The sequence below is a fragment of the Plasmodium vinckei genome (genome assembly GCF_900681995.1).
Source record: "Plasmodium vinckei vinckei genome assembly, chromosome: PVVCY_12".
Lineage (NCBI taxonomy): Eukaryota > Apicomplexa > Aconoidasida > Haemosporida > Plasmodiidae > Plasmodium > Plasmodium vinckei.
Window position 1 is genome coordinate 1,446,490 of NC_051304.1, and position 21,351 is coordinate 1,467,840.

Consider the following 21,351-nt stretch of genomic DNA (forward strand, 5'->3'; position numbering starts at 1 on the left):
AACATTTTTAATTTTAATAAATTGTATTAAAATTGTAAAAATTATAAAAATAAAAAAAAATTAATTATATATATTCATACAATCAAATCAGTGTGAAAAATTGTCATTTTAAAAGAAGTACAAAAGTTGGTATTGTATTGACTTTAAGTATTGTGCGTGTACGTATGGATGGATATTCCTGTATATATAAATAATTGGGTGTGTAGGAAGGTGAGTTATACGTGCCCCCTACCCTTTGTATTGGGCCACATACAGTATACATTATATAAATACATAATTGTGAGAATAAAAGTAAAGAATAATAAAATGTAAATTTTTATGCATACCCATGTATCCTTTTAAAAACATACTTATGAGCACATTTATGCATTATATGCATTTTATTACAATTTTTTTATTTATTCATTAAATATGTAGTTTAATCATGAATATTGTTGTATTTCTTTCCCTTCATTTTTTTCTTTTTCTTTTCATATATATATATATATATATATATTCCATATTTATATCACTAAAATAAAATGTTCTAATTTATGTAAGTACATATATATTATGTATGTATATGTATACACATGTTGCATATCATTTATATGCAAAAAATGCGTAGTATTTAAAACTTAATATTGATCTATTATATACACATTTTAATTTTGTGAAGATTTATTATTATTTATTTACTTTTGCATATATCATATTAAATTTATATTATACATGTATTAAATAAAATCATTAATCTTAGTAATTATAAATAGTTTTATATAACTATTTTTTTTTTATTTTTTTTTTTTTTGCGACGTGAGTTGTATAGTTGTTCCATTATAACATCGGAAAAAATTGTATAATTAAAAACGCATGTTCATCTTTAATTATTAATAAAAAAATAATGTTGTAAGTATTTTCTTTTTATTACAACAAATATAGAAGAATATATATAGGCAATAAAGTTATAAAAATTGTTCTACATATATTGCTAAACTATTTAGTAATTCTTTTTTTTAAAAATAATCTTACCTAAACAAATAATCAAAATTAAGTAATTTTTTTCTTCTGTCTTAAATTTGAAAAGAGAAATAATGAAATCGAAAAAGGAGTACGTAAAACATAAATTGGTAAAAAATATTGATTTATAATTTTAAAAAAAAATCCATACTATTATTCTAACATTTTAAATATTAATATGTAAACTTTGAAGAATTGGTATTCCTAATATTTTTACTAATGGTATATAAATTAATATATATTATATATATATTTTTTTTTTACGTTTTTATTTTTATTTTGCATTCTCTCCGTTCTGTTGGTGCTCCGTTACAGTCATTTCATAGGAATGTTATTTTATTTTTAATTTTGTTTAAAATTTTATAATATTTAACTTTGTATAATTTAGAATTATTTAGAGTATGTGAAAAATTGTTCATATTTTTTTTAATTAATTTATTTTTTTTTTTGTTTCCCCCTAATTAATAGACGGTTTATACTTTTTCAAAAATGAGTTTAAATAAATAAAAATGGAAATAAGAACACGAACTCCCAAAAATATAAAAGGGAACAAAGATTATGAATATATAACTTCTTCACAATATTATGTAAATAAAAAAAGAACAATTTCGTCGGAAAAAGTAAATAAAAATTATGATAAAAAAAAAACAAAGATCAATCAAAAAAACACCATTGAAAATGATATAGAAAATGAGGCTAATTCTGTGTATAATGATGAAGTAACAAATAAAAATAGGCCTAATAAAATAAATAAGAAAATACGCAATGAATTATTAAAAAATGGTTTGGATGAAAATAGTAAAAGTTATGATGATGCTATAAAAAATTCGCAAAACAATTGTCAAACAATCGATGAGTCCATTTCTTCAATACCAAGCCATTCAAATCATAGCAAAAGTGATGAACAAAATAGTTCTCTAAATAATCAAAATTATAAAAGAGAAAGAAGAAAAATAAAACAACATAAAGATAATTTTTTTTGTTATTATAATGAAATAGAAGATGAAGAAGGGGAAATATCAAGTGAAGAATATGAATCAGATCAAGGGAAAAAAAATAAAATGAATAAATCAATTATATCTCGAAAAAATGAAAAAAAAATAAAACAAAACCATGATTCTATAAGTAACAAGTTTAATAATTTTATAAAAAAAGAAAATGATATATATAATTATAATTTAGACTTATTCGATTTTTTAAATAATTTTAAAACAAATGAAGAAAATGTTGAGAACTTAAAAAAGTTGATACTTTTTATAGTCCAAGAAATTGATGGAAAAAAATGGTTAGACAATAATAATATTCATGGTGGAAACAAACATAATGGTATTTCTGATAATGAATATGATAAAATGAAAACAAATAAAATAAATAAATATTTTGTTAATATAAAGGAAAATATAGATATAGAACATATAACAAACCACAATAAAAAAGATATAAGAAATGTGTTTTTTTTTGAAAATATTAATATAAATTATAACGATAAAGATGTGATTATTTATCCATTTAAAAGTTCATTAGTTATTGATGATAATGTAGCATATTCACAAAAAAAAAAAAAAAAAATAGCAAATGAAAAAAAAAAAAATAGTATTAACAAAAAGGTTCAAAGTATTAGTGATGTAGACATACAAGATAATCCATTCAAAATTATAAAAATAAAAATACCAGAATATGAAGATTTGCCTATACATATAAATATTAATGAGAATGATGTCAAAATAAATTTTGAGATACTATCTTTTTTATACTTTTTATTGATTTGTAATTATATATCCAGCGAAGAGATTGATACTCATGATGGTTCCTTCAATTTAACAGATATTTTTTCTTATATTGATGAAAAATCAGAATACCATTTCAGTAGTGAGAAAAATATATTTTTAAGTTTGTGTGCCCCTGTGATGTATCTAGACTTTACTACTAACACTAATTTAGTAGATTTTTTTGAAACATTTTTAAAAAGCTGTAATAATGGGAATAAAGATGAATTGGCTACATTTTTCCAAAGTGAATTACCCCTTGATATTTCTCAAGAAGAAAATAGCAAAATAGAAAATTTAGACCAACTAATAAACAAGTTTTTACTAAAATGTAAGAATATATTTAATGGGTGTTTATTAGCTATTAGTATATGTAGCTATTTAAATACTTGTATATTTTCAAAAGAATTTAATAAAAGTAGAAATTTTTTATTTATTTATTTTGTTTCACAATTTATGAATTCCACTTATTTGTTTGATATAATTGAGGTTGAAAATGTTTGTAAAAAGGTAGAGTGGATAAAATTGAATGGGGTATCAAAAAATACAGCTACCAATAATAATATTTCAGAAGAAGATGAATATACCTATTTGTTGATATGTTTAGTAGGGCATGAAATATTAATATATGGAATTTCTAAATCCGATTATTTTGTCCAATTATATTACTCTATTAAGGATAGAAATAAAATTCATACAGACAATAATAAAAAATATATAGAAGACAAACTTATGCAAACAAAATTTAAAAAAATATTTTCATATAAAAATGATGATATAATAAATGATTTTTCATATTCTATATATATAAAAAATAATCAAAGATATATAAAATTGGCTATTTGTTGTAATAATATGAATATAAAAATAGTAAATATATTTTTAAAAAAAAAAAAAAATGAATATGAAATTGACAATTTTATACAAAAATCTCAAACAACAAACATGAAATTTGATAATTGTAATTCCAGTTTACCACATTTGTTTCCGTTTAAAAATGTTGGTAATTTTGAATTAGAAAAAAAAAATGCGTTTTCCACCTCTCTTAATGAAAGGGAAACAGAACACAAAATGGACTATACAATGTCTTATTTAAATAATGAATATACAGAAAAGAGTGATAATTATAACATGAATAAATATTCTTACTATAATGTTTGTACTATGGAGGATATATTACATATTAGACATGGCATAATAACACTGTGCTCATTTTATCCATGTATAAACTCATTTGTTTTATGTATAAGTATAAAAGATGGAGATGTTATAGTTATTGATATACGAAATAATAGTGAACTTTTTTATTTTAAAAGAAAAACAGAAACAATATCCCATTTAAAATGGAATGATAATAGCTGTATATCTTTTGGACAAGATAAAGGATGTATAATATATTTATTTGAAAATAAATATCTTTTAAATATTGATAAAATATGGAATAATATTATTGAAACAATATGTACACATAATTGTATAATTAGTGATAATTATTTTTTTACATTTGATGATGGTACTATAATAAAAGGAAAAATAAAAATAAATCCAAATAAAATAAAACATCATGAAATAATTTCATGGAATATAATATCAAATTTTTCTATGGATCCACAAATTATTTTAAATATTTCATCAACTAAAAATAATCAAATTGATACACCTTCTTTTATATTATTATATGAATATTTATGTGGATTACAACATATTTTAAAAACTGGAATTAAAATAACAAAATCGGAAAATTATGATACTTCTATAAGTCGAAAAGTTGTTGCATTAGTTCCAAAAGCGTAAGAAGAAAAAATATATATTAAAATAAATCTATTCATAAATATAGTAATATATACAAAATTGCTCGTTTTTTTTTTATAGAATTTCCTTTTCATATACTGACAATGGCTATATGACAGCCTATGGAAACGCGTGCGGATTAGTTCATATTTTTTTTGGAAAAATAGATACCCCACCAGTTATTTAGGGATAATATGTTATGCTTTTTCTCTTTAAGCCTCTACCTATATATATTTTTCTATTATATGGTTACATCATTTTGTTTTTGTTTTTGTGTTTCCTTTTTTTAAGTTTAACAATGATACATATTAGTAAAATAGATAAACAAATTCACAATCAATATAGTAACATATTGAATATATGGATACACATGTTTGTATTCATGCATATAAAAAATATAAGGAATTAATTTATTTTTGTATATACTATTCATAATTAATTTTTTAATAAATGCAAAAATTCTTGATTAATTATATTATTCGAATAAAAGTAGTAAATTACTAAAAATAATGTCAATTTATAAATTCTTAATATAGATATAAATATTAATTGATATATACATGTATATTAATTTATTCCACTAGGAATGTAATGAATAAATTGGTATATAAACATAAAAAAAAAATAATATCACAAGTGTACTTACACACAGTGTATATATAATATATGTTTTTACAAATATTAATACCATAAAGAGAAATTTACAATGAGCATACACTATATAATTCAATGTCTTTTCATATATTACTATCAATATGAATATAACATATTACAAATAGATAGTTATATTAATTTTCTGCAAATTTTATACTTCTACATTTATCGTTTTGCCATTTCCCATAAGATACTTTTTTTTATTTGACATATTAGAACTTGATTCAGCACAGAGTGCAGAAAAATAAACCATCAAATAAATACAAAGATAAAAATTCTCCTTTGCTACTAGCATTTCTGACATGTAAATTCCTGAAAAAAAAAAAATAAAGCAATAAAAATTATATATTATTATGTAACTAGCACATTATGACATACATAGTAAGCATAAATAGTGGGTCTCTTCACAATAAATGAGAATATATATAAGCCCAGTATTAACATTTAATAGTTTTGACATATTTATAATATATGGTTTGTTATTTTTATAAATTGTTCTATATTTTATTTTGTTCTTACCGTAACAAGTATAAAATTGTTGTATGAAAAGCATAAAGACATAAGTTGATAAAAAACATCCCAAAATCCCTAAAAAAATGAAAAATATGCACATAATATTTATAATTGTATTATTATTATAATGTCTAAAATGGAAATATGACTTTATGCTGTCTAGACAATATTTTGTAATTTTTAACCTTTTAAATTGATTGCTATTTTATTTTTTTGGGAGCCAAGTATATTTAATAATAAATATGAACAACTCAATAAAATGAAATTTGAAAATTCTACATATGGGGTGTCGAACATATATTTCTTGAGATTTGATAGTGCCATATCATTTTGATCAATTTTTGACAACTGATAAAGTATTAAAAGTAATCCGCCTAAAGTTGATATAACTTTATGTAATACGGTATAAAGTCCCATTGTTATAACTAGCTAAAAATAATTGAGAAAAAAAAAAAATAAATCACCAAAATAGAAAATATGTAAATATTTATGAACAGTCATGCAAATATGTACACATATGCATATATATAAAATAGGTCTTTTTAATTTTTTTTTTTTTGTAACATTTAAAATGTGTAGCAGTCCTTATATTTTATCTTACTTTTTAATTTAAGTTAAATCAAACAAATGGTAGCAATTTGGTATAATTGTTGTTTATTTAATTATAAATTGAATATAATAAATATATGCTATTAAACAATATAAGCTTAATTAATAATTTGAAGGTATTGTAGAGATATTAAAAATATATATAAGGTATGGTTTATATAATGATCTAATAACTAAGCATTGCCAAATAATTAAACTATATAATATTTTATTTTTTTATGTAATACTTTTATATTTTAAGAATATGTTTTAACATACAAACAAACAAAAACAATGCTACAATTCAATAAATATAAAATTGTTGTACAATATCAGACTGAAACAATGGGAATAAGTTATATAAAAAATATAATAAAAAATATTTTTAAATAAGCAAATATTGTAAAGATTAAATATATATATGTATGAATTTCTATAAATAAATGAATGAGTACAAATAAATCAATATGCGCTATTTGTGTGTGCTTAGCATACGCAATATAAATAAGAACAAAAACCGCAATTTTTAATTATCTTAAATAAGTACCATTTTATAGCAATATAAGGCATGTAAAATGGTACTAATATTTATAAAACAAAAAAATAAATGTAAAAATATTATAAATATATATACATATGTAGTATCATGGTGCATAAACCACATAGTAAGTATACACGCATGTATGCATATTATATACATATGATTATATATTAGGTATAGGGACAATAATTAAAATTTCAATAAGTCTATTAAAATAAGACTAAAAAATATCATAAATTTTAATAAATATATACTTTAAATGTTGTTTATTTTATTATATTTAACCATATATTGTGCATTATATATCTTGACAACTGAATAAATAGAAGAAATTAAAATAAATCATTCTTATATATTTTTTTTAAGTTTGTATCTGTTAAAGGTATTGTTTTTTGTAAAAATCAAATACATGTATAAAAAAATTTTCAAACAAATTTAAAAAAATAAAAAGAAAAATTGAATCAAAAAAATGTAAATAATATGCATGCATGTGATATTCTCTTTGCAGATATTGCATGGAATACACCTTTGTGTGTAATTTATACAACCTCGAAATTACAACAATTATTAGCTGGCTCTTTGAAATATTAACGAAGTACATGCATATGTACATGGATGCATTTAGGGTTTATATATTTTTTGGTACATACTTTTAATATTTTTTTTGCTTGTTGTAGAATGTGTTAAAAAAATACACGGCGTTTATTATTTCTTTATTTATACATAAGGCTCGAAAATTCATATGTACCAATTAATGTTTTTTTTGATAATGATTTAGCAAAAAAAATAAAAAATCACATCAATTTAATAATGATAAATGATTAAGAAGTGTGAGAAAATTATTCTTCATCCATACCATCAAAATATTGTTGCAATTCTAAAATTGCCTTTTCGGCTTTTTTCCTCCTTTCTGAATCATTATTACATTTTTGATTTTCAATTTTAACTAACTTAATTTTTTCGACAATTTTATTAAAATTTTCCATAAATTTATCATCTTTTTTGTTATGAGTATCGCTATTATTATTTTTTTTTTCAGATTCATCACTTTTTTTTTGATTCTCTTTTTTCTCCAATTTTTCTTCAGTCTTTTTTGAGTCTTCTAATACGACTGATTTTGGTGGGCTTGATGAAATATCTTTATTTTCATTATTTTTTTTTGTATTATTTTCTATTTTTATATCTTTTTGATTAATTATATTTTCTTTTTTTAATTTCAAGCCTTTCCACATGTGGCAATGTAAAGCTTCAATCAATCTTTCATCATCGTCACAAAATTCATCAAAATATGTATTTTTTTTTTGAGTTTGATTTATAATTGGATTATTTCCATTGAGGTTTGGCTTATCACTATTGTTAGACTCATATTCTATATACAAACATTCGATAAAATATTCTGTACAAAATTTAAGTATTTCTTTTTCTTTTTTTTGTAACAACAGTGGAAATATGGCAATTTTAACTCCTATATCTTTATATAAATTAGAAAAATCAAAATCATCATTTTTTATCATTTTATCATTTTTTGCCTCAAAATTTATAAACGGGTTATTATCTATTAACTGTTTAGTATCTTCATTAAATTCGTCAAATAAAAAAATAATACTTTCACAATTTAAGTTTAAATTTGTGTATTTATTAGTATCACTTAAAAGGCTATTACTAATTATTTCATCTTTTTTTGTCTCTCCATTTTCTATGGTATATGGAATACATGATAGTATAATTATTTGTGCTTGATAATATTTATTAACAATTTGTATTTTTGCTTCTTTTTTAAAAATAAAATCTTTTAAATTATTATCTGTCTCTTTATTCTCATATAAAACTTTGTGCCATTTTTCATCAGTATAATGATTTATAACTTCAAATTTTGTTAATATATATTTTATGAAAACTTCAACTTTGTCTTTATCATATGATAGTACTACTATATTTGGAAGATTTTCCATTTTTACTTTTTTCTTACTTAAAAATTGTTTATGTTTTACGAGAGAAATATCATAATTATTATTGTATTAGCAAATTTAATTAAAATGAGTTGATTCACTTGATTTTTCTTGGAACTTCATTTGGTAGCGGTAATAACATATTTATATAAAGGTGTTGAAAAAAATATATAAATAATATATTTTATCTAGGCCTTTTAAATAATTGTAAAAAATAATAAGAAAATACTATACATAATATTTCTATCTAATGAATAGTATATCCTTTTTTATTTTTAAATTAGAAGAATGTTTTTTTCTTTTTCTTTTTTTTTATAATTTCCATATCTTAAAGAATTATTTTTCATACATATACAATGTTGAAATTTGGTCGTTATTTTTTTTTAATTATTTTTGTACTGCCATTTTTTTCTCTTAATTGTATATATGGTGATAATAATTTTATACACAATAATTTTTCCATATTGAAATAGTATGAAATAAAAAAAAAATTAAAAACTATTTTAATTCTAATACCTCTTAAAATTAGCTAGTTTTGTTCTTTCCTTACATTTATTAGTATCATTTTTAGAAAAGAAATTCCATATTTATATAGTATGTATATAAAAATGGGGTAGCAAAACGGTGTATAAAATTATTATTACACTCTCAAAGTTTAATATGCATTTATTTGGAAGGATAAGAATATAGCCATATATAAAATGAAGGTATGATATGAATCTTGGTTGTCTCTTTAAGATTCATTAATATTTTTACACTTAATGAGAATACATCAAATAAAAGGTTTTCATAAAAAAGTTTTTAAAAGTTAAATTAAAAATGGTGTATGTACAAAATAATGCACAATGAATTATAAATTCCATAAAATGTTTTTGGAGAGTTGAACCCTCAAATTGTGCATGTCCCATATGTATAGCATAGGGAAAAAATACTTTAAAAAAAAAAATCACATTTTTTGAATAATTAATTTGTCTCTCTCTTATCATACTATTCATTTTAGTAGTAAGAAAGGAGACTAAAATGTTTTAGAAAAAATTAATATTGATGGTTAGGTAAAGCGGCCAGGGGTAATAATTATATATTTCATTAGCTACCTATGATTGTTTAGAAATATGACACTTGTAACTGGTCTATATAAATTAATTTCAGTATTTGGATTGATCATCCTTCAAATTAATCAGTTCATAAGGATATGAATTTGTAAGTTCATTATTTTTTGACAAGTTGAACAACATCTTCATCATTAAGCTCGTGATCTTTTCCTACTTTTTGTGGATTATGTTTAACTGATTTTCCCCATACTAAAGCGTATTTAAATTGGTTGAGTAAAGATCGATGTATTTTTTTACAAAAATTTTCAACTTTTGATTTATCTTTTTTTAAAATAACAGGGGAATCATAATCTGGTATATGACCTTTAGGTTTAGTATATATACGTACTAGGTCAAGATAATTCCATATTTCTTCTAATAAGCCATCAAGATTCCATTCTAAATGTGCTGATATAGGAATATTATGAGGTAATTTTGTAATTAAATTTAATTCTTCCATAGTTATTTGATCTACTTTATTTAATACATATATACATGGTACATATAATCTGTTCCCTTCAATAACATCTATAATATCATCAACAGTTGCTTCACATCTTATTGATATATTTGCATTCATAATTCTATATTCATGACAAATAGATTTAATTATTTCTTCATCTAAATTATTTAATGGTACCGTATGAGTAATATTAATACCACCTTTATCTTTTTTTTGAAAAATAATATTTGGTGGTTTTTTATTTAATCTGATTCCAAAACCTTCTAATTCTTTTTCTATAATTTTTTTAAAGGATAATGGTTTTAATGCATCTAAGACTATTAAAATTAATGAACAACTTTTTGCTACTGCTATAACTTGTTTACCTCTACCCTTACCATCTTTAGCTCCTTCAATAATACCTGGTAAATCTAGTAATTGCATCTTTGCTCCTTTATATTTAAATATACCAGGTACACATGTTAATGTTGTAAATTCATATGAAGCAACTTCAGAAAATGTTCCCGTTAATTTATTTAATAGTGTTGATTTACCAACTGATGGAAACCCAACAAGTCCTATTCTTGCATCTCCTGTTTTTGAAACATCAAACCCTTCTCCTTCTCCACCACCTTTTCCTCCTCCTTCAATTAATTGAGCTTTTAATTTTGATAGTTTTGCTTTTAGTAAACCCAAATGATAATTTGTAGCTTTATTTTTTTGGGTCTTGGCCATTTCGGCCTCAATATCAGCAATCTTTTGTAGGATCGACATTATGCTTAAAATAAAAAATTATAATAAATTTATGCGAGTAGGTAAATGGTTATACACGATTATATGTGTACTTTTCAACTTGCTTATTTTCAGCGGCCTGAATACTACTTTCTTCTTTTTTTTTAAACAAGCAAGGAACAAATTGTATATATAAATATGCCTAGCCTTTTAAAGGTTATAAATGATAAATAGGAAACAAATTACATCAGAGCATAATACTTATACATTATTCCACATCTAGTGTCTTTACTACATCTATTCAATAGTACTACAATTTCAATATATGTTTTTTGATTGACCAGTAATATAATTTTATTCGATTATTTATTTATTATTTTTTTTGGCAATCCTTTTCCCTTTGGCTCTACCAAATCATGGCATATTAAAATGGCTAGCTTTATATTTGTTTATTTCTTCCCTATTTAAAGTTTATTAAAAATAAATATCTGAAATATGCATCTATATATTTTGTATGGTAAATAATCAAATGCTTATATGTATATATATATATATTTATATGTGCATAGATAAGGGTATGTTGTTATAGGGATTCATGAAAATGATTTAAAAGATAAATATAAAAAATAAATGAAAAAAATTGAATTATTTTACGCCTTTATGGGCTAATTATTATATGTAAACAAATATATATAGCTAGGAAAAAAAATATATATAATTAATTAAAAAAAAAGGATGTTTAATTTTATTATATATTATTTTATGTTTTTCTTTAATTATTTAAAAAGTTCAAAAAACATAAATTTGTAAAATATGGAAAAATTTTAAAACCGTTATGCATATTTTTTTCTCTTCGTCAATGGACTCCTGAATATATGTAAATATAAATAGGCTATATTGTTTCCCCGAATTTGGTCATAGTATATATATTATTATTACGTATATATAATAAAGATATTATTATATATTTTTTAATATGAGAAGGTGTATGTATTATAATTATTTTGTAAGTTATAACATCAACTTATTGCTTAAACTATATACATTGTTTTATTTCTTTTTATATTTTTTTTTAATTTGTTTTCCCTTAGTCTCAACTATCAAATTATTAAAGAACATCACAACATGCCATTTGGCACAACACATTGGTCCCTAAATTTTAATAAATTAACTATATACCTAATTTTTTTTGAAAAAAAAATAAACTCGCATATTATTTAAAGAATACAATAACAAAAATTTTCAATTAAAATATGTTATTTTCTTATAAATAATTATTCTTACATATAAGTGTATACCTTTGTAAGTCGTGCATGTAAAAAGATTGTAGACTTAGGAGGAAATGCTAACCATAAATAGGGTTAGAAAAAATAAATACGTATTTACTTATAAATATATCACTTTTTTTTATTATCCTGCATTATGTATGTATACAATTTTTTGGATATTACAAGAGCTTAGACAATTAATATGTTAGAAAACCTTATGGCAATTAAATTGGAGGCATATACATATTTGGATATTATACAATAGCTAGGATAGCATATTTATTTGAAAACAATTTATAAAGATTATATAAAAACAGTGAACACATATTATTTTAAAAAGTGTAGGAGAAAAAATGGAAGGTGAAGAAGATATGGAACTTTTAAAAAGCAATATGCCAATTTTTGAAATGGCTAGTGAGAAAGATTTAAAAGTTAATATAATAAATCATGATAAGAATAGTGTGGAATATTATACAAATAAATTAAAAAATAGTACAATACAAAATGTAAAATATTTTGATATAGATATAACCAACGATGTTAAAGAAATAAACGATCCATTTACTGTTCCTTTACAATTAAATGATGGAACAGAAGAAGAATATTTTCAATACAAAATAAATAAAATTTTATCTCCAAACTCTGATTATTATTATGCTAAAAAAATTTTATCTCAAGATATGAATATAACAATTAATACCGATGATACAAATACTGATACAAATTGAATTTACATTTTTTTTTATCTCTCTAAAAAGGGCCAAATCGATGCCAACTTTTCAAAGAACTCATATGTTTGTCACGACTAGGTAGCTTTCAAAGTTACCTAACCCCACATTTTATTAATACATACATAACACTTTTGCATTGAAACGGCTACCTTAATATATATACTCATACATATGTGTGTTGTAAAAAGGGAACACCATAGGTAATTACACAATATGCAATGATTGATATGAGAGAAAATGATTGTTTTATTTTTTTTTAAATGAAAATTTGAATAATACATTTTTAATCTCTATAAATTTTATCATAAGTCCTGTTGAAAAATACTTTTTAATCCGCAGCCGTGGAGAGTATTCTTCTCTATTTTTTTTATTGTATAATTATTTATTTTTAATTATTCTTGTAAATATGTATATTCATATACTTGTTTCTATATTTTGTAAAATAAATAGTTTCATGAAAAAGAAAGGAATATATATGGATAATACATATATTTTTTTTTTAACTTTTTTTTGTATTTAACAATTTACTTTATAAATTTTTTATAAAATAAGAACATATTAAATTATAAATTCACCATTTGCAAACAAGATAAAATGAATTTTTTAAAAGCCCAATTTTTTAAGCATATTATAATATGTGTATAACAATAATAAGTTTGTTAATTTTTTAGTTTTCTTTATATATAATAAAAAAAAAGTAAAGGAAATAATTATTATAATGCAACAAAAGGGATGGAAAAAAATATCTCATAAAATAAAATTTAGTTGATTAGTAATAATGTGTATATTTATTATTAAAAAAATATGATTTTATTAATTCCCTCATAATTTTAAATCACTCCTTTAGCATAAATTTTGATTAATTTTAAAAAATCTTAGTAAAATGTATACTTTATAAATATGCAAAATAAATATATATATTATAAATTATGCATAAACATTATTTATAATAATCAAAATTGTCAGAGGGAGGTTAAACATATTCTTTAATTGCTGTGTGTGTATATATGTATTATACTTATATAAAAATTACTATTTAATAAAAAGCCTATTATTATTACTATTATTACAATATTGGGGGATATAAAAATAATAACTTTTAATGCCTTAGCATATAGTTGATTACCACCGTTTGATTAGTTTCCTATGCCTGATATATAAGGGGCAATAGCAACAAGATATTAAAATAAAGGAAAAACAAGATTGAAACATAACTTTATGACATATTTTTTTTTTTACAAAGAAGATATAATTAGGAAGTAATTAAAAATGCATAATTTTTTGAAGAATGAAAAATACAGAAAGGGTCGATAAAAATTTAGGGAATAATAACATCAGGCCATCAAATAATAATGAAAATGAAAAAAAAAGAAACTATAATATATGTTTTAGACAAGTAAACTACATAACTAGTTACACATTATGTAGGCTTATATATATTATACATATTATATATATATTCCTATACTTTGTTAATTATTCAGCATGTTTCAAGCTTTCAAAAGAACATAATAAATTTAATTATAATAATTTTTTATATTATGACAACCGATTAAATGATAATTATAATGGTAGAAAAAATGCATTAAATTATAAAAGCAAACCTTATAATTTTAAAAAGGACACACAAATAAACAATAAAAAATTTAAATTAAAAAGTGAAAAGGTTGATAAAATAATAGAAAGTTTAAAAGAACTAACTTTATTAGAAGCTAGTGAACTTGTAAAAAAGATTGAAGTAACTTTTTCTGTAGACTTAAAACAAAATGTTGGAGATAACAGAGATGGTCAGGGAAATAAACAAAATGAATCTGATAAAGACGCAAATGCAGAAAATGAAGAAGAAGATGAAAATAAAGTATATGATTTAATTTTAGAAAATGTTGAACCAAATAAAAAAATTCCAATAATTAAAATAATTAAAGAAATCAAAAAAGAATTAAACTTAAAACAAGCAAAAGATTTAGTTGATAATCTACCACACACACTTTTTGAAAAAATCAATAAAGAAACAGCAGAAAATTGGAAAAAAAAATTGACAGAAGCTGGAGGTATCGTTAAATTGAAATGACTTCATTAATAATTATATAATATTTTCGATACAGGTTTAGCATAAATTATTATATTTTCAATCTATGTTATTCCTTTTTTTTTTTTTTTGGTCTTATTATTATTTATAAAATAATATTTCTATTTAATTTTTTTTTCGAGTAAAATACAAAATACTTTTAATTTGTACAAAGGCATTTGTTTTAAAAAAATGTTTTTATTTTAAAATGATGTATGATATTTGTTTTTTCATTTTACACCCCTTAAAAAATTCTTAAATATGTAGCACATTTTTATGTCTATATATATGTATATGATTTTTTTTTTTTTACAAACTTATTAACTTTATTTTTATCCTAAAAATATTATATATTTTTTTTATTTAAAAAAAGAGTAGATTTTCAAAAATTATATTTTCTCTTATGGTTTAGCATGTTTTTTTGTTTTAATATAATTTTTTAAAAGCCCTGAAATTTTTCTTTGGCTTATTAAAAGAAAGAACACAAATATAAGTTAATATGATAAAATAAAAATATTTAATAAAGATAATGAATTTAAGTTATTTAAAATGACAAAAATACAAACATATAAAAAATTTATTAAAAAACACAAAACATAAATTATAGTTTATATGCTTATTAAAAAGCATGCCGGTAAAAAATTTACAAAAAGGGCATATTAATGGATTGGAAATTTATTAAAATTGTATATATACATAATATTACACACATATATGATAATTAATTGTGAGTATATTAAAATAAAATTAACTCATAAATAAATTCTTATAATGTATGTATATTCTCTAATACACATAATATGATTTTTTGTAAAAATTGTACATAAAAAATAATATATTTATTTGCTTAGTTTTATTTAATGGATATATTTTTTTCTTTAGCACATACTATTATTTCTATTTTGTTCATGTTAATTTAGTTGAGGTACATTGGCTGCTTGTTGGGCTTGGAAAAACTGAGCTTGCATTTCAAAAAGTTGGCATTCTTTTTCATACTGAAAAGCAATTGGTGTAATTAAAACAACAACTGAAACTCCTGTTACCCAAACAACCCAAGATGTTGTTTTCAATCCTGTTTTTACAAAATTTTGAATTCGATTTGATGCCACTCTTAATCTATTTCTAAGTCTAAATCCACCACCTTTTTTAAAATTAAATGTTGGCTTTCCTGATAAAGCCAAACTTGATCCATCATCATTAGCTATCATTCTAGATATTACTGCTCCCATTTTGAAAAACAAAACATACAAGTACAAGTTATAAGAATCTCTTATAGGTATGTGCTGTAGATACGTGTGATGGTATTCGATACGATTTGGCCGATTTTTATACATACATCGAGATTTTATATGATAAATTATTTATTGGAAGGGTATGTAAATAGGTATACATTAAGCGCGTAAATTGTCATGCATATATATGCCAACTAATATTTTGGCAAATGCTACTTTAATTTAATAATAATTTTGTAAAAAAATACATAAATGTATTTACTACTCGATATGGGAATATTTTATTGCCTATATATGATATATTTTATAAATCAATATAACAAAGCATCTTATTACAAAATCATTCCCAAACGATATATATAACTTTAAAAATATTGATGTTTAATGGAACAACAATATCTGTATGTATATATATATATAAAGAGGGGAAAATATCATGAAACAGTCTTATAAAAATTCCTCGAGCCGAAAGTTCTGGTAATTGCTTTTAATTTATATGAGTATAATTCCCCTCGAAATATATAAATAATAATGCATAATATTATAAATATTTTAAAAATGATCTACTACATTATACAACAATTACCACAATATAACTTATAGCTCCCTATATAAATTTGTAAAAAATATAGATATATATTTTATAATAATTTAAAAGAAAGTAAAAAAAATATAAAAAATGAATTATTTTTTATTTTTTCGTTTTATTTTATTTTATATTTTTCTTTAGTTTCCTTTTTAAATATATTTTTGCTTTTTAATCGTATATGATATAATGCATATACGTGGTAATATTTATTTTTTTTTTATTGTACAAATTAATACATAAAATAAAGTACAAAAAAATACAGGAAAACTGGATAAAATTAACAAATTATGAAAAAAAGTAAAATGTTACGATATTAATATTTTTTTATTTTATAAAAAATTACTTTCAAATATATGTAAAAAAATGTAAATAAAAATATTTCCGTTTTTTTACCTTTCTAATATTAAATTTTTTTCAATTTTTTCAATTTTTTCAATTTTTTTATTTTCACCTTTGTTCTGAAAAAATAAAGACAATGACACAAAAAATAGTAACTTTATCATCGCTGATATATATAACTTTTTTTAAATAACATAATTCGAATGTTGAAAAGAATTATATATTATTTATACCATTAAAATATATATGTTGAAAGGAGAAAGAAATGTTTCAACAGTAATATATTTATATTTCATTTCTTCATAATACATATATGTTAAAATTTATTCACAGTTTGTAAACAAGTGATAGCATTCAATAAAATTATTAAAAATAGTTTTTTTTTTTAAGTTGCACATGATAATTTATGGTAAAGATTGGACAACTTTTTTAGTATTTTTTATGCCGTTCATATATTGAATTAAAAACATAAAAAAAATAATAAAGCATACAAATTCATTTAATATATATATATATATATATTGGTGTGTGAATAAATTAATTTAGGGTGTTTTTCATATGTATTAACCTTTTCTATATTCCACAACAAAAAAACAGACAAATAAGGATATAGAAAGTAATAAATAATATAATGGTGAAATACAAAATATATAAAAAACAACGAATTATATTTATAATATTCAATAACATATATTATTCCAGTAAGTTGGGTAGTATACTGTTTTTAATTTGTAAAATATTATGACTTGTTCATAATTATTACTGTATTTGGATATTGCCGTTAATAATTTTAAACGCATCAATTTTGGTAAAATTATGAAATGAAATTAAATGAGTTAAATATATATTTCTGTACATATTTTTTTTACAAATTATACAAGAAATTGATTTGGATCCACAATATTTTTCATGTTCTGAATTTTTTATATATTTTAAAAAATAAGTAAAATTATTATGTAATAGGTTTACATAGTAACTAATTGTTTTATTTTCAAAATTTGGACAAATCTCTCTACTATTATTTGTACAAATACTGCTAACCTGTTTATTGTCAAACTGATCAAAAAAGTTAGCCATAATAAAATCTTCATCATAAATATTTGTAAAGTGTGCAGTAAATATGTTACAAAATGAACAAAAAATTATTTTTTTTGGACAAAATAATTTTTGGTGAAAAATATATTGTTTTCTATAAAAAGATTTTTCACATAAGCATTTTATTTTTACATGCCATATGAGATTATGTTTATTTTTATCATTTATATGCATTCCTTCATTACATAAATCACAATGTATATGATTTATAAGTTCATTTTTTTTAAATGATTGTTTACAAATATTACATATAGAGAAATTTTTTATACAATGCATTTTATGGATATTTATATTATATTCAAGAATATCTTTAAGACAGTTATCACATTTTATATAATTCTGGTTATGTATCATATTATTATTAGCACTTTTTTTTATAGTTTGATTTTCTATATCTTTATCTTTGGTAGAGCTCAATGCATTTTCTATTATATTAGTTGATAAGTTATATTCCACCGGACTGTTACTATTTGATGATATACCAAGAAATATTATATGCGGAAAAAATTGGTCATATACATATTCCAAAATTTCGGAATAATCTTGAGAAGAACCATTCCCATCATAATTATCACAGCATAAGAGATTATTGTTGTCATTAGTAGTAGCAATAGAAATGGTAGGTTGAGTATCTTCGTTTTTTCTCTCGTTTTGAAAATAAATAAAATGATACATTAAACATTTTTGAATAATCTCTTTGTCTATCTTAATCTGATCAGAACAATCATCAAAATGTAAATGGTGTACTGTTTCAGACACATCATCATAAGGTGGAAAAGAAATAAAAATATTAAATTTATTTATATCTTGCGATTTTAAAGATATATTTATAGAAATGTTACCTTTTTTTAATAATTCTAATATATTATAATTAATTATAAATTTGTATTTTTTAAATTGGCTGTTAATTATGTTAGTAATATTTACTTGAGTATTATTTATTATTTCATATGGATTATTATTATTACCAGTTTTAATATCATTTGAAAAAAAATTAATTTGATTTCCACTAATATTTGGTCGTTCACATATATCAACAGTTATATCTGTATTTATTAAAGACACTGCATTATCTGGCTCTAATTCACTAATATAAAATTTTAAATTATTAATATGTACATAGTCACCTAAAGTTAGTGTACTATAATTTAAACTTAATTGGTTTTCTAATAAATTTTTCATAAATTTTATATCATTTATATTTTCATTTAATGATTCAAATTTTATAAAATCACATTTTGATAAATTTGCATAAGTTACTAAAATCCGTATTACTCCATTTTTTTCAAATATTCCTAAATTCTCTTTTATGTTTTCTGAAACTTCAATTATCCCTTCACTTGAACTAAACTCTAAAACACATGCATGAGTCATATAATTATTTTGAACATTTTTTAAACTGAATGTATAAGGGAAACTTACTTCATTACTATATGTCCCTTTTTCAAGAGTTTTCAATATAGAGACAGGCTATAAATTCATAAAAAAAAAGGGAAGAGGGTATATAGACATGTATAAAATGTGCATATTTTAATATAGCAAGGGAAATAAAATGAAGCAACATTTCTACTGCTTTAACGGTATTATAATCCCATGTATAGCAGTACAAATATGAATTCAAACAAATTATTCAGTCTACTTGTACGTTTAAGCGTGAATTTAATTACTTTAAAATTTGAGCTAATTAAATGACTGTTTAAACGTGATTAAAATTTCAAAAAAAGAAACATAATTAAATTTTCAACCATTTTTGTTATAAGAAAATGATAAATAAAAATCAATTCCCTATAACGGCTATGAATGGAAATAAAAGTATGTTCCTTTTTGTGAATTTAAAATTAGTACGGCTTTTTTTACGAGCATTGATTTTAGCTTTTAATGTTGGATTGTACAAAAAAAGCAAAATAAGTAAATGCTCACCAAATGTGTATAAAGTAAGACGGTATGTATATGTGTAAACATTTTTCTTAATATTTAATCTAAATTTTTATAAAGCTTACCAATATAATTTTGTCTGAGTGATCATTTAATTTTCCTGAACTTTTTCTTAGGCATAATGTCAAAAATTTTTGACAAATTTTATTATTCGAGCTATGAATATATTCTAATTCTAAATCTTCTTTTAATTTGTTTAAGATCGATTGTTTTTTGTTCTGATTCCTCTCTGTCGTTTTATTGACATTTTTTATTATATTATGTTTATTAAATAAACGGTTCGAGTTGAATTTATTTAAAGCCCGTGCGAAATCATCATCCATTATATTTAAAAATATATAAACATAAATATGTACAATTATCCATATTTTTAAAAATAAAATAAGGGGAATATACACGCCCCTTTAAAAGAATTGAAATTATAGCTATCTATGTAGCCACTAATATAATATTTTTTGGAAAATTGTAACTTTTTATACTCGTTGGCAATTTTTTTTTTCAACTATAGGACTAATTAAAAGTAGATTAAACTATTTGGAGACTGTTTTATACGTTTGATTAAATACACTGAAAATTTATACAAAAATATATATTTATTTTTAAATTTTATCATTTATTTATATAGAAAAAAATCGGGGAAATGTTCATATTAAAATGTACCATCGCACTTTACTGGGGTAACAATAAAAATGTATAATATTGCATTAAAATTATTTTATCATTGTAATTTTCCTCTTGTTAATTTCAATTTTTTTTTACAATTATATTTTATTTTAACACTAATAAAAACCTATGAATAATTTTTACTTTTTTGTGGCATTTTTTAATGTTTAATATTTTTATAGAAACGTCTTTTATTTTATATATTTTTATTTTTTAAATTGTCTCGTCAGGAAATTTTATATAATTATATTTTATTTTTTTATAAAAACTGGAATTTTTATTAAGTATAATTTATGCCATAATTTCATGTTTTATTATTCGATTTTTCTTCATTTTAAATAAAATTTGTATATAATTTTAAAACT

General features: G+C 21.4%; 8 protein-coding genes across 8 annotated transcripts; 3 read left to right on the forward strand and 5 right to left on the reverse strand.

Annotated features, from left to right (window-relative positions):
- Nucleotides 1–1,508: 1,508 nt before the first annotated feature.
- PVVCY_1203960 (conserved Plasmodium protein, unknown function) lies at nucleotides 1,509–4,743 on the forward strand (the record flags this gene model as incomplete). Its single annotated transcript, XM_037634679.1, has 2 exons — nucleotides 1,509–4,555; nucleotides 4,638–4,743. 2 exons carry the CDS (start codon nucleotides 1,509–1,511, stop codon nucleotides 4,741–4,743), a joined length of 3,153 nt encoding a protein of 1,050 aa, XP_037490740.1.
- Nucleotides 4,744–5,361: 618 nt separating this feature from the next.
- PVVCY_1203970 (conserved Plasmodium membrane protein, unknown function) lies at nucleotides 5,362–6,140 on the reverse strand (the record flags this gene model as incomplete). Its single annotated transcript, XM_008625406.1, has 3 exons — nucleotides 5,362–5,522; nucleotides 5,730–5,798; nucleotides 5,909–6,140. 3 exons carry the CDS (start codon nucleotides 6,138–6,140, stop codon nucleotides 5,362–5,364), a joined length of 462 nt encoding a protein of 153 aa, XP_008623628.1.
- A 1,551-nt stretch (nucleotides 6,141–7,691) lies between these two features.
- PVVCY_1203980 (conserved Plasmodium protein, unknown function) lies at nucleotides 7,692–8,804 on the reverse strand (the record flags this gene model as incomplete). Its single annotated transcript, XM_008625407.1, has 1 exon — nucleotides 7,692–8,804. One exon carries the CDS (start codon nucleotides 8,802–8,804, stop codon nucleotides 7,692–7,694), a length of 1,113 nt encoding a protein of 370 aa, XP_008623629.1.
- Nucleotides 8,805–10,010: 1,206 nt separating this feature from the next.
- PVVCY_1203990 (ribosome-interacting GTPase 1, putative) lies at nucleotides 10,011–11,108 on the reverse strand (the record flags this gene model as incomplete). Its single annotated transcript, XM_008625408.1, has 1 exon — nucleotides 10,011–11,108. The coding sequence occupies one exon, from the start codon at nucleotides 11,106–11,108 to the stop codon at nucleotides 10,011–10,013; it is 1,098 nt and encodes a 365-aa protein (XP_008623630.1).
- Nucleotides 11,109–12,687: 1,579 nt separating this feature from the next.
- PVVCY_1204000 (conserved Plasmodium protein, unknown function) lies at nucleotides 12,688–13,062 on the forward strand (the record flags this gene model as incomplete). Its single annotated transcript, XM_008625409.1, has 1 exon — nucleotides 12,688–13,062. The coding sequence occupies one exon, from the start codon at nucleotides 12,688–12,690 to the stop codon at nucleotides 13,060–13,062; it is 375 nt and encodes a 124-aa protein (XP_008623631.1).
- Nucleotides 13,063–14,353: 1,291 nt separating this feature from the next.
- On the forward strand, nucleotides 14,354–15,136 carry PVVCY_1204010 (50S ribosomal protein L12, apicoplast, putative; the record flags this gene model as incomplete). The annotated part of the gene is made up of 1 exon (XM_008625410.1): nucleotides 14,354–15,136. One exon carries the CDS (start codon nucleotides 14,354–14,356, stop codon nucleotides 15,134–15,136), a length of 783 nt encoding a protein of 260 aa, XP_008623632.1.
- Nucleotides 15,137–16,044: 908 nt separating this feature from the next.
- Nucleotides 16,045–16,362, reverse strand: PVVCY_1204020 (mitochondrial import receptor subunit TOM22, putative; the record flags this gene model as incomplete). The annotated part of the gene is made up of 1 exon (XM_008625411.1): nucleotides 16,045–16,362. One exon carries the CDS (start codon nucleotides 16,360–16,362, stop codon nucleotides 16,045–16,047), a length of 318 nt encoding a protein of 105 aa, XP_008623633.1.
- Nucleotides 16,363–18,052: 1,690 nt separating this feature from the next.
- On the reverse strand, nucleotides 18,053–20,646 carry PVVCY_1204030 (ubiquitin fusion degradation protein 1, putative; the record flags this gene model as incomplete). Its single annotated transcript, XM_008625412.1, has 2 exons — nucleotides 18,053–19,858; nucleotides 20,389–20,646. 2 exons carry the CDS (start codon nucleotides 20,644–20,646, stop codon nucleotides 18,053–18,055), a joined length of 2,064 nt encoding a protein of 687 aa, XP_008623634.1.
- Nucleotides 20,647–21,351: the final 705 nt, after the last annotated feature.